This window comes from Anoplolepis gracilipes, chromosome 6 (genome assembly GCF_047496725.1).
Source record: "Anoplolepis gracilipes chromosome 6, ASM4749672v1, whole genome shotgun sequence".
In the NCBI taxonomy this organism is placed as follows: Eukaryota; Metazoa; Arthropoda; class Insecta; order Hymenoptera; family Formicidae; genus Anoplolepis; species Anoplolepis gracilipes.
Genome location: NC_132975.1, coordinates 14,647,179 through 14,660,453, shown reverse-complemented (window position 1 = coordinate 14,660,453; position 13,275 = coordinate 14,647,179). Strand labels below are relative to the sequence as shown.

Here is a 13,275-nt window from a genome sequence, read left to right as displayed (position 1 = left end):
TATTTCGTATTGAAAAATTCGAGAAAATTTATTTGTTCGCGATTGTTCCTTCGCTAGAATATTCGAGAAACTTTTTCTCGTCTCGAAAGATCGAAACGTTTCTCGATACACGTGGGCAGTATAAGCTCCATCTTTACCGACCAAAAGTACACAAGTTTATGTATTATCAGTTACCTAACTAAGATAAAACATCTCGTAGATGACTGCGCGATCTATGATCTTGAATATAATATCTCTAATCTTTTTTATATTTCATGACGATTCAACGACTTCAAATTTTGAATTTGATACGCAACTGCAAGAGGCAACAGCACAAGAAGGCGGGAAAATAACACAAAGAATGTAAGGTATTTTTTTCCAATTAGAATGGACATGAAATTTCAAAGAAGTTTCACCTCTTATATGATATTGGAATCGTTTCGTGTTATTTCTTTCTTGTAAATTATCCCACTACCTACTCTGTCAATTCATAAGAGAACGGTCATCTAGACATACGTAGAAATGGAAGAGGATAACGTATTGCACGTAGAAATATGTCAACAAGCCAACAGGTATTATTTAATTTAGATTAAGTCTTATTCTACCGAATCATTGTGTAATTGAATTTATTATTTGATCTCTGATAAAAATTGATCATCATTATTGTTTATGTTAACCTTAAAATCAGCTGAAAAGGACGGTTTAATCCTTTTACATAATATCATGAAATTTGATATAAGTAAATATTAAACGATATTACGCTATGAGAGGGTAATTAAAAAATTTATCATATTCTTTTGACTATTTGTTAAATTTCATGGGAAAAAGAATGTATTTTTTTCATGTTTATTCAAACAATTAAGTGTAACAAAAAAATTGATATTGATAATTATAAGCTTCATTATTTTAATGAATATTTAGAAACAATTTCAATAGCAATTTGCGTGCTCAGTTGCAACTAGAATCTAAAGAAAGCTTTTAGATTTATATTTTATTGTAATTCAAATTATATAAATAGTTTGATTGTTTTAGTACTTTGTCGAAGGAAATAATTGAAGAGACAATAAATGCAGAATTTAAGTCATTGAACGAGATTTGTCTCGATACTATTCTATATGGTAAAGATTTTGTAAACAATATAGTTTTACAAAATCATGTTCAATCTATAATATGCTCATCTAATTATATAGAGGTATTATCAATTTTATATATTAATTTCATGCAAGAAAATAGATATTCTTGTGCATATGTATTATATATATTTACATAATTACATTTCAGAAAGGAAAAATTAAAGCTGAAGGAGCTATCTTTAGATATTACATCTATAGATTGGTACAGGAGGGTGCTGCAACAGAAACAATGAGGTGTGACTCTGATGAATTGCCAGTCGCATCTCATTGGTTGTTACCTGCGCAGGATTTTCACTATATGTGGGAGAATCTGTATTACGACTGTGACATAAAGAACAATGTTAGTAAATATAGTGGATAAATTTGCATACATAATAGAAATGTATGCATATTGTTGTGTATACTGTTTTGTATACATTGTTAATGTATCTAATAGTCACTTGAGGTACATTTTATTAAGATTCAAAAATTAAGTCGTATCTTTCCTTTAATTTTTTTTAGTTATTGCGTTTTGTGGAGACAACAATGTTATTTTCTGATCTCGCTGTTAACTCTAACATTATAAGTTGGAATAAAGTGGTATTATTGCACGGTCCTCCAGGTACAGGCAAAACCAGTATGTGCAAAGCTCTAGCTCAAAAAGCTGTAATTCGTATGAGAGATCGTTTTACTCATGGAGAATTCATAGAGATAAATAGCCATAGTCTATTTTCAAAATGGTTTTCCGAAGTAAATATTCAACTATTATTTATTTTTATCTTATGCTTTACAGAATAGTTGTGTAAAGTAAAAATCTTAAATCTACACATATTATAGCTAATAATATTTACTCAATTGATTAATAAGATTTAAATATTATAATATCATTTCTAATATCAAGATATTTTGTATTTTACTATAGAGTGGGAAACTTGTTATGAAGCTGTTTGACGAAATAAAAAATTTGGTACAGAATGAAAGAGCATTGGTATGTATTTTGATTGACGAGGTAGAATCATTAGCACATGCACGTAAATCGTGTAACAACGGAACCGAACCATCTGACTCTATACGCGTTGTAAACGCGCTGCTCACGCAATTGGATCAAATCAAACGATTTCCGAACGTTTTAATCTTAACAACGAGTAATATGACCGAAGCCATAGATCTTGCGTTCATCGATCGAGCTGACATCAAGCAATATCTTGGATATCCATCCGAAGTCGCTATTTATAACATTTATTATTCATGTCTCAAGGAATTAATGAAGGTACATAAATTTTCATTTTACATGATAATGTTAAATGTAGAAAATAATATAGAAAATTAATTAGTGGTCATATTAATAAAATGTTTCTTCATACTGTATTTATGGGAAAGAGAGAGAGAGAGAGAGAGCTTTTTATAATATTAGACTAATATATTAATAAATAACATATTAATAAGTTTGAAATGTTAATAAAATATATTCCTTAATTTATATTATTTAATATTATTTTTGGTATATTTCAGAGTGGAATTTTGAAGCATGAAGAAATATTTGATATATCGCAGTTAAAACTATTCGGATACACAGAGGATTCAAACACCAAAAACAGTTTGAAACTGTTGGAACTTAGTCGTATTAGTGAAGGTTTGACCGGTCGTACCTTAAGAAAGATACCATTTTTGGCACATGCTCTTCACTTATCCACAAACAAAACTACACTATCCAAATTTCTGAAAGCCATGCATTTGGCTATTCTAAAACAAGTTCAGCAAGAAGGCGAATTGCAGCAGATATAAACAGAAAAAGGTTTCTTTCCTATTTATTATTATTATTATTTTCTAATTTGTGCTATATTTTTTTTACATGTTTATATAGCAATGTATATTGTATAATAATGCACGTTTTTTGTTTTTATTTTTTTATTTTTTTAACAATAATCACAAAAAAATGATTAATTATCGGTTTCCAAATACTTAATCATTGATTTGAGAAACCTAACAGTTACATATTCTTTGATCTAAAACTACATAATCGAAATAACTATACAACAGTAAACTACATAACAATTTCTATGAGGTCTTGCCGATCCCATCTTTTCGCGCAACCGCCATTAAAATTATTGAGCAATACATAAGTTATGTAAAAGATCAATTTGATGTAGATCCATAAATAAATTAGTTTTGGTAACTATTAACTATTTTTCTGTGATAGTTATTTATTATAAAAAAATTTTAAAAATTAAAGTAAAAAACGTGCATTATTAAATTATATATATTAGTATATAAGCAAGTATTTATTTTCAAATACCTAAGCATTGGTCTAAAAAAATCTGAAACTTACATATGCGCTCCTTGATCTAAAAATATGTAATCGAAATACAAAACTATATAACAGTTTCTATGAGGTCCAGTTTTGCACTGATCCCGCCTCGTCGCGCAACCGCTATTAAAATCACTGAGATGCAACCGCTATTAAAGTTACGCTTCGTTCCGCTTCGACGACGCGGACTATACTTTGTGTCGGTACACAAGTTCTTTGTACAATATTATCGCGATGTATCTTTATTTTTAATATAGACAGTCGAAATCTAAATTTTAAGATCTAAATTTTAATTGAAATTCACAATAAATGATTAGAATTCTCAAATATTTTTTTAAAAAGTACAAATTTATTAATTTTGTTGAAATTTTTTTTATAAATTTTGGTATTTATAACATATATGTTTTTTTTTTTATTTTGCAAATAATGTCATTTTTACTGACCATACTATTTATAACATATTATAAATTATCTGATCATTGTCTACCTTAGACTTCATCGTGAAGGTCTTTTTGTGAAATGAATTGCGACAGAGACTGCAGTAGATCAAGAAAGAAATTTTACATTATTATAACAAATTTTAAAGTTTTAAAGTTATTTTGCTTTCTTTTCTAATCTTCTGAAGTCTGTTGCAATTCTTGCCAAAGTCGAAGTTTTTGTCAATGTTCTTTGTATTTCATTCCCGATAAGTAAAACTATAATAGTATTTATAATACTAATAAAATACAACCAATATTGGCAGAAACTTTGACAACTTTGGCAAAAATTGGGACAGAATAAATAACAAATTAAAAAAGAACTAATAACAATATAAAAATACACAACATCAATTGACAGTCTCTCGGGTATACTTTATATCAGAAGTTTCCGATATAAATATTAGATTATATAAATAACATTCGATACCAACGTACATTTTGCCTTCTCACAGCAAAGGATTCTATTTTGACTTGTACTCATTTTCTTTTCGTTAGTCAAACGTCATTCTTAATAAAGATATTTTTTATGATTTAATATATAATATAAATTATATACAAAATGTATTTGTATCGAATGTTATATAGTTTAATATTTATATCGGATAATATATTTATATATCTGATTTTATATAATCTATATTAAATCGTATAAAAAATATCCTTGTTAAGAATAGCGCTAGAAGTAAAATCAATTGATGAAAACAATGAGATTGACATTGGAGGAAGATTCATATTCTTTTTACACGATGGTAAGCAAAACGTATGTTTATATCGAATGTTATATAATCTGATATTTACATCGGAAATGCCTGATATAAAATATATCCGAAAGACTGTCGATTGTTGTTGTGTATTTTTTTTACACTATCGTAGGCGGTTGCAGAACCGCAGGCGCTCTTCTAACTTTTAAAGCCTCCGGGCTCATGGCACGCGTCTGCTTCGCGATGTGACTGTAATCGTACGCGTTCTGGCCATTGTCTAAACTACTGGACTTCATCGCAAAAGTATTTTCGTGCGACGGATTAACAGGCTTATGTTGATTTACTGGCAAGCAGTTGTAGAGCGCGTCAGCTGCGATACTTCCTTCCTCTGCCATTTCTTGTCTTAAATATCGTCCACGTCGTATTTTTAGAATCCAGTATACTCCGATGGAGATAAAGAGCGACAAGAACAATAGACCGACTGCCACAGCCGCGGCTATTATGCGCATTTCTGTGTTATCCCTCACTATCAACTTGATATTCGTCGAGTCCTGACCTTTCTCGCTCTCTATTAATAAAGTATATATCCGGGCGTCTTCCTTTTGCAAATCCTTAATTTGCATCTTAGCCCAGTAACAGTTGGTCGGCATTTTATTTTCGACGATAGGCTCCAAAGGTAGAGCCTCATACTTTGGATGAATGTTTTCTCCTGTTAAAAGTTCAAAAGAGTTAGTAAAATGCTAAAAGACGGAATAGATTCGATTTGTTAGCAACTTGATTTAACTATCTTTTTGAAGAAAGAAACTCGTGAGGTCAAACTGTATTGCGTACCAGCTCGAATATGAGAACTACCCCACTGCCAAGCGACCAATTTCGGCGGCGGCCGTGAACAGAATCGGAATTTGAGCCTATGCACAGCTTCGCCGACCCATCCGATGGACTCATAGAAATCCTGATCGCCGGATAATGGCGTGGCCTGTATCTCCGGTGGTCCGATCACACGCAGCATGTAGTGCACGTCACTGGCGGTTTCCCGTTTGATGCCGTTGATTGTGTTGAAGGCGATGCAACGGTATTCTCCCTCATCGGACCACATGATGGTCTCAAGATGCAGACGTCGACCACCACCTTTGTTCTGCACGTGGTTTTTTATAGTTTCTGTGGGGCTACCCCGAAGAAGCACCCATCTGTACTGAGCGGGTGGGTTGGCCTCGAACTCGGGGCACTCGAAGGGCTCCATCGTGGAATTTAGCACAGCCGTCTCCTCTATGTTTATGGAGGTATCATTGTCTGTCTTTTTCAACTTTGGTTCATCTATGAAGAAATATACATCTATTTTTATAGCTAAATTATAACAACTGAAAAGCAGTACTTTAGGAAAATGTTGTAAATTGAATTTGTGAGTGAAATTTATATGATACTTAAAATCTTAATTTTGTCTGTACAGGAGAAAAAAAGAATCAATCATTAACCATTTTCACAGTAATATAATATAATATCGCGCGTAATAAGAATATTTATTATGCGTGAAAATATTGTCATAGCGCGCTATGAATCTGCGAGGAAAGCGATGCGTAGATATAGAACTAATTTTTATTTACTTTAAAAATTAAATTTTTTCATATATAAATTTATTTCATTTATTATAAATAAATAAATTTTATACGTTAAATGACTGAAACTTTTAATTTTTTTAAGTCAAGTTATAATAAATTTATATATATTTTTGTGAAGAAATTTGAAAGGAGAAAGATAAGGAAAATAGGGTGTATAGCAGAAGCAAAGTATTATAATTGTACGAACATTGCACATCGAGTCTGTAACTCGCGGAAGCGCTTTCACCGATGATGTTGGTCGCTTTACACGAGTACAGGCCAGCATCGTGCCTCATGACCGGCTTAAAATGCAGTTCGGCGCTCCACATGCTATCGTTCAGTTGCGTTATTCTGCTTTGTATCAACGACGACGACGACGACGACGACGGCGGCGTCGGCGTCGGCGTCGGCGTCGGCGATGAAATGCTATCGACAAACGATGCGTTGAGCGGCACTGAATCTTTGAACCACTTGATGCTCGGAATCGGATTAGCGTCTGCCAAGCACTCGAGAGTCAAGAAGCTTGCCGAATCTTCTGGAGCGACCGTAAGCGGCTGCGGAATCGTCTCGACTCGCACTTCCGGCAAATCTAAAAGTTAAAAACTTCTGTTACACACATATGTTGCAAGATTTTACCTATCGGTAAAGACACAAAAGAGGAGCTCTTTTTTCCGAGTCCCATTTTAAATTTATTTTAAAAAAGTGGAAACTATATATGTCTGCTTTTCATTTACTAACTTTTTCTAATACATTATTTTTTAAACTGTGGAACTAAAAGTAATTTGAAATAAATTACTAAAATAATTAGAAATAAATTATTCGAATAAATAACACAAGGGAAAGAGATAAAAAAAAATATATATATATATATATATATATATATATATATATATATATATATATATATATATACATATATGTATTTTGTCGAATTTTGAAAGATCTTTTATTTAATAATTATTATTATATTTATTACTATATTTAATTATATTTAATATTTGATATTGTATTTGAAAACGGTAAAATTTCTGTTTATATAAAATTTTTGTTCATTGTTTTAGAGAGACCGATTATGCACGTACAATGAACGTCCAGACGCGTTTCTACACTGGGTGGTGTTATTAAGTTTGATGCATGTAAAGTTACACATCGGATCGGCAGACCGTGATTCTCCCTCTGACCACGCACCCGTAGGTGACTATGAACTGCCCAGGTCTTCGGATTCTCCAACTCCTTTACGGTACTCTCCCACTCTAAAGGTTCCATCTCGTTGTCCCCTATGAACCTGCTCGACAAAATTGCCGGCATTACAAGTATGAAAAAACTTAACACTTCATTTAATTTTTAAGCAGACCTGAACGGATTTATAATCCACGAATTAGTTACGGACTATTTAATATTGAAAGTTGAAAGCTCGGGTTACAAATCCCTTTTATATTTTTGCTAAAAAGTCGATTCTAAAATTATTTAAAAATTCAATAAGGAGTAAAATAAGTTTATTATGTAGATATGGAATCTCTTTTTTTTTTTTATAATATGTACTCCAATTTTTTTCTGACCTCTTAAGGGTCCATCTGTTTGATATTGTGTTATACAAAAAATGTGCAAACAAAAGTTCGATGCTCGTAATTAACCGAGGATATAGTTCCGTTTCCGCGTGATTCACATAATTCATCAGCTTACGTTGACCGCGGACTGGTCTTTTTCCCAGAAAAAAAGGAGGAAGGTCCGTAACCCTTTTCTAACATGATTCACAGGCGCAGCGACGGGATTACGCTCGCGGCCAGTTTCTCTGTTTCTATGGCTATAATCTACATAATTATACTCGGCATAGCCGTGTCCGTAACACGAAGAAAAAGAAAACACCGGGCAGGGATCATTAAACCGCGTAGCTATTATTGGTCGTAAAAGAATGTGTGGTCGATATTGTTTCAGACAAGTCCCACCGAACGAAATTCTTCATTAGGACCGAGAACTAAAATAAATGCGTGGGAACGTGAATGTTACAGACGTTCCTCCTGAAATAGGTTTGCCTACGAGTGTATTTTCTATTTGCAAAACGTGAAAATGAAAAATGACCTCTTGGGCGGATAAGAATGTAAAACGAAGCTAAATTAGAAAAAATTGTACGGTCGTAAAAGTTTAAAGTTTTTAAATTGAAAGGATGACCTGAAAGATTAGAACAATGTTACAACAATTTATGTTGCCTGAGATGTTACATTTGACAAGACAGTAACATCGCGCCGGAAAGACCTACGGTTTTCCTTCAAAGGGCTCATTCATTATGAGCCCCTCGTGAAAAGGAATACATATGTTACTATTCAGGTCTTAAATTACATCCCCTGGTTCTCTTCTGGGAATAAGTGAAGCATGCACTTTGAAAAGAAGCTCGTGCCATCCGTAGAACAGATGTTTTACATCGTAAGAACATAGATAAGGCGCGGCTAAATTCATCAGACCGTAAACTAAAACGACGATCCCTCCACGCGGCCCTTCCCTAACGTAAACATAACGTCATGAATTCTTGCAACTCTCTGCTTTCAGTGCACTTTAGTGAATTGTTGATATTTATGTTTGAAAATAGCCATATTTTCTGCGAAATAAATGCAAGTGTAGGAACGTAAATCATGCTACTTAGGTTCACAATGGTGTTGTTACGTAAAATATTAACATAACTTCCTAGCGAGTAGTTGGCAAAAAGAATTGCAAAGAAATTGTTTCGATTTTCGTATTTTAGATATTGGGATAGTTTAAAATCTCGAAAAATATTTATATTACTTCTTGTCGAAACATTTTTATAAAAAATTTTTTTCTGTGTTTACTATTATCGTGTTTTTCCCTATCGGTCGACATTCCAACAGTTAATAGCATCTAAAAATAGAAATGTTCTACTCCTAATTGTCTTATTTCAAGTAAAAGGTTATCGGAAACAAATCCATTTGTAATTATCTGGTATAAGATTGAAATTCTTCAATATTTTTTTTCCTATTATCTTTTTTCTATCCTTCTTTTACATTGAAATATTTTGTGAAGTAGCACATATTTCATGAAATAGTACATTGTTTTTGTTACAATAAATTACAGCGTACAAAAAAAGGAGATATAAAAGGCAAAATAAAACAGAAAAAGAGAGTAGAGGCAAAATAAAACAGAATATTCTTATAAAATTCTTTCTTTGGAAATTTTTTTTTAATTACGTATAAATATGTATAATTATTTTTTTCAGTTTTCAGTGAACAATAAATATTAAATTTATTTATTTTTTTAAATATTTTTTCACATATGTATTTTTTATTATTATATTAGCATAATCTCACTTTGATCATATCCTTTTAAGAAGCAAACAAATATCAGCTTACCACTTGATGTGGGCGGGTGGGTTTCCGTATCTCGAAATGCATGAAATCAGGATTTCCTGTCCTTCTTGTAGCGTTAGTGTAGAACCCAAAACAGTTTCCTTATATTCCAGTATAGGTTTTCTGGGTGCCTCTGAAACATGGTTTAGGATGCATTTAGATAAGAAAACACGACAAAAATTGTTGGGCCTGCTTTTGTTTCTTTTTTAAGCAAATGATTATATATGAACATGATCTTATCATTATATACAGTCATGAATAACCGTCCAAAGGGGCTGATTGAGCCACAGTGAGCTCTCAACTAAATTTACATTAACACGGATATTGCAAAAATTGCGGAAAAGTAGAGCATAACGACCGTTCTGTACATTTTCTTGCATCACTCGAGGTCAATGTTCGCGGAATATTAACGATGCTTCCCCCAAATGGTTCAACACGTTTTAATGAAATATTTGAGATTGCATTAGATTTGCTAATATATTACACAAGTTATATGAAAATAGATAGAAAATAATATTAAAAGAATGCTTTTTTTGTAAAACAAAATTACGCTGCATATTAATGTATGCAAGTAATTTATAAAACAAATTTTTATAACGTACGAAATGTTTTTTTCTCATCATCTTATTTATCTTATTTAGCTAATTAGTTTTATATCTTTAAATATATTATGCTAATGTAGGCTATAATAATTATTATATAATAATTATATATGCAACATTCCTTTCAGATATATAATTTAATAATTTTTTGTTATCTAGATAATGAAATATAAGAATGCCGAAATATATAATCGCCGCAAGATTGGAGAACTGTAGCTACTTTTTTAAATTTAATTTTTACCATTTTTAGAGTAAGGATATTTATATTGTGTTTTTTCGAATAAATATATTTTTTTATTTTTATGATAAATTATATCGTGCGGAAAATGCGAATAATTAGTAGATTAGTAACTCTTTTAATAATTAATAGATTAATTTTCAATATTCTAAAATTATAACAACCGTTTATTTTCTTACTTTATTTATGATTGAAAAGATATCCGAGAGCAATTTGTTTATCGTGATGGAAGAGATATTATTCTCTTATTTATCACGATAAACATTATATGTGAATAAATCTCATTGAAGTAATATTTCACACAGATTAAGAATCGAAGTCTTACCTTTTACGATCAACCTGGATTGTTCGGATGAGAGTCCGTCCTGGATAAAGTCACTGGATGTGACTTGACATTGCCAAAGACCGTCATCGAAGCGCAGGGAGGCTTGTCTGATCAGCAAAGTGCAGTCGCCGCTGTGAGCTCTTATCCATTCGTACTTGTTTGAATGCATACCTACTGGTCTTCCATCCTTTTGCCAAATGCACGTACCACGCTTATCATGCACTGTGCAACGTAGCTGCACATCATCGCCGGGTGACACTTCTGTAAAGCGCGGCGGCTTTTCGATAAATTGTTGTTCGCCGCCGACCGAATTGCACCAGGTACACGCGAAAAGCAATATTGACAAATGTACAATCGACCGATAAAGCGTCATTATTGCGATAGAAAGGATTTACAATTGATTAGTTCATGCTCATTTGTTAAGTATTGAAAGAAGAATTTGTCTGAAAGTGATTTTCTTAAAAATTTGTAAACCATTTACATTGATGGCGAAATGTAAGGCTCGACTTATCTGTGAATGGATTTGCGGATGTAATAATGTGATTCATATCTTACTTTGAATTCTAAGATTAATGAAAAAATGTTTGATGATGAAATACACCAAGTAAAATATATGCACGAATTAAATTTCACGAAAAGAATTAATTTCTAAACACATTTTTTTACGCATCAACATCCGCGCATGGTTCTCATTGCCAAGTATATTATTATGTGTGTTATTTATAAATATCGGAGCCTTATGTATTTCAAAAAAATTTTTGTTTATTTTGATTTTTTATACAAATTTTTCTGAGCGACCTAATATTTTGATACAAACTCTTGTATTAAAAACAGTGTCTTATATTTCATAAATTCCTATACAGTTTCTCCAAATTAAAATCCTAAAAAATTCATGAATTTCTTAATTTAACAAACCGTTGCATTCTCAAATAAAAACATTCCTTAATCTAAATAACTATCAAGTTATTCGTCTCGGTTTCTTCATTCCGTAAATCCACAAATATAAACGCCTTATATTTCGCCATCAACAATAAATGATTCATGATCGCGGAACATTCACTCGCGAGTCTCTCGCTCGAAAATTCATTGGAGCAGCGCGAACTCGCTCAGGCCTTACATTTTATTGCCGCTCCTAATAGCGCGAAAGTGCACGAGCGATTGAAACAATCCTGAATGCTTTCACCAGTATTATCTCGTCTCGACGCGGCAAAAATAATCTTTCAATTTTTTTTATAAAACTAAATAAAATAACTTATAAATGACTGGATGAACTCGATGTACACCATATATCGCAATATAATATTTATTAAAAAACAATTTAACTTTGTTTCAATAATCTACGAACTTATTATTAACAGAATTGAACGCGTTTATAGCCACAGACAGCACGATCTCTTCAGTCTGACGGTCACTGATCGAATGAGCCGCCTTCAAGTTTGAAGGGTTTTATCTCCACGCAACCAACATAGCGCTACTTGTACGGTGCGGTGAAAACTATACCGTCTATCGTTTTCTTTTTAAAGTAATTTTTTTGATTATTTAGTATGTTATTTAATTATTATTATTTAATGACATTTATGTTTGTTTCTGTTCGTTTATGAACATTTCATTTTTTTCGAAAACAAACTTCCTTGAAGAAAATTTTTTTTTAAATTTCTTTTTGTGCACAAGGAATTACTCTTCCTGATTACATTTTATGTATTATTTCTTTCTTGATAAATGTCTGACAATGTTAAACCGCAGATACTTAAAGATAGATTTCTTAAAAATTGTAAGATATAATCGCAAATTGTACTATTATATCATACACGACGGTACACAAATTTTATACGCAACAAGAGAAAGTAGTAGAGGTAATAAAATTACATTAAAAATTCATTTTAATCATATGTACACAAATTTCATAAAAGTTTTGTAGTTGGCAACAACGCAAAATAGTGAAGAATTGAAAAACAAATTTATTTTTGTTCATAAAAAGAAACCAATTTGAGAGGATTAAAATATAGCGCGACGGAGTACTTGGCGCGGAAATAAAGTGCGTGGTAAATAAAGTAATTGTCCAGGACGCGTGTTTCCAGCAGCATGACGTGGAACGTTACGAGTTGCGAATCAAAGATTGAATTATTCTGCTTCTTAAAAATAATGTAAAGCAATATATTCGTATATTTATTATTCGTGATCTTATAAGAATTTAAGTTAAAAATTCAGCAATTAATTGCGACGTGAAACATTACAAATTAAAATTATATATTTGTCTCAGAAATAATCTATAGTTTTGTATATTTATTAAGCAAAATAACTATAAAAGCGAAATTGTTTAAGTAAAAAAAATTTACGATTATATGCATAGCATTGTTTAAAAGTTATGTTATTCTACCTGTTGAGCTTGTGCAAACTGAAATCGTTAAAATAAAAATCATGATTCTTATATTAAAGTTTACTATTGCAATAGGGTCACTTTTATTTTTTAATTTTGCTTAATAAACATGATATTATTATAAATTATATTTTTGAGAAAAAAAATTTAATTCCGCTCTAGACTATTTGACATAAGTGATCGTGCATAAATTTATATTCGTG

General features: G+C 31.6%; 2 protein-coding genes across 6 annotated transcripts; one reads left to right on the top strand and one right to left on the bottom strand.

Moving 5' to 3' along the window:
• The first annotated feature begins 130 nt into the window (after positions 1-130).
• Pch2 (pachytene checkpoint 2 protein) lies at positions 131-11,704 on the top strand. Of its 5 annotated transcripts, XR_012046773.1 has the most exons (9): positions 264-551; positions 1,012-1,171; positions 1,261-1,452; positions 1,614-1,841; positions 2,014-2,361; positions 2,604-2,886; positions 7,236-7,487; positions 10,292-10,383; positions 10,676-11,704. XR_012046773.1 is itself a non-coding variant. In XM_072893811.1 (7 exons), exons 2-7 carry the CDS (start codon positions 502-504, stop codon positions 2,874-2,876), a joined length of 1,251 nt encoding a protein of 416 aa, XP_072749912.1. In that variant the 5' UTR covers positions 131-146; positions 303-501; the 3' UTR covers positions 2,877-3,796. The 5 variants fall into 5 exon arrangements, 3 of the variants coding, with proteins under 3 accessions (XP_072749912.1, XP_072749913.1, XP_072749914.1); XR_012046774.1 differs by lacking the exon at positions 10,292-10,383; XM_072893811.1 differs by lacking the exons at positions 7,236-7,487; positions 10,292-10,383; positions 10,676-11,704 and adding an exon at positions 131-146 and having other exon boundaries at positions 303-551; positions 2,604-3,796.
• Positions 4,196-11,068, bottom strand: LOC140666532 (cell adhesion molecule CEACAM20). Its single transcript, XM_072893806.1, has 6 exons — positions 10,696-11,068; positions 9,534-9,663; positions 7,257-7,459; positions 6,383-6,763; positions 5,411-5,893; positions 4,196-5,288 (listed from the first exon to the last, which is right to left on the bottom strand). Exons 1-6 carry the CDS (start codon positions 11,066-11,068, stop codon positions 4,738-4,740), a joined length of 2,121 nt encoding a protein of 706 aa, XP_072749907.1. The 3' UTR covers positions 4,196-4,737.
• Positions 11,705-13,275: the final 1,571 nt, after the last annotated feature.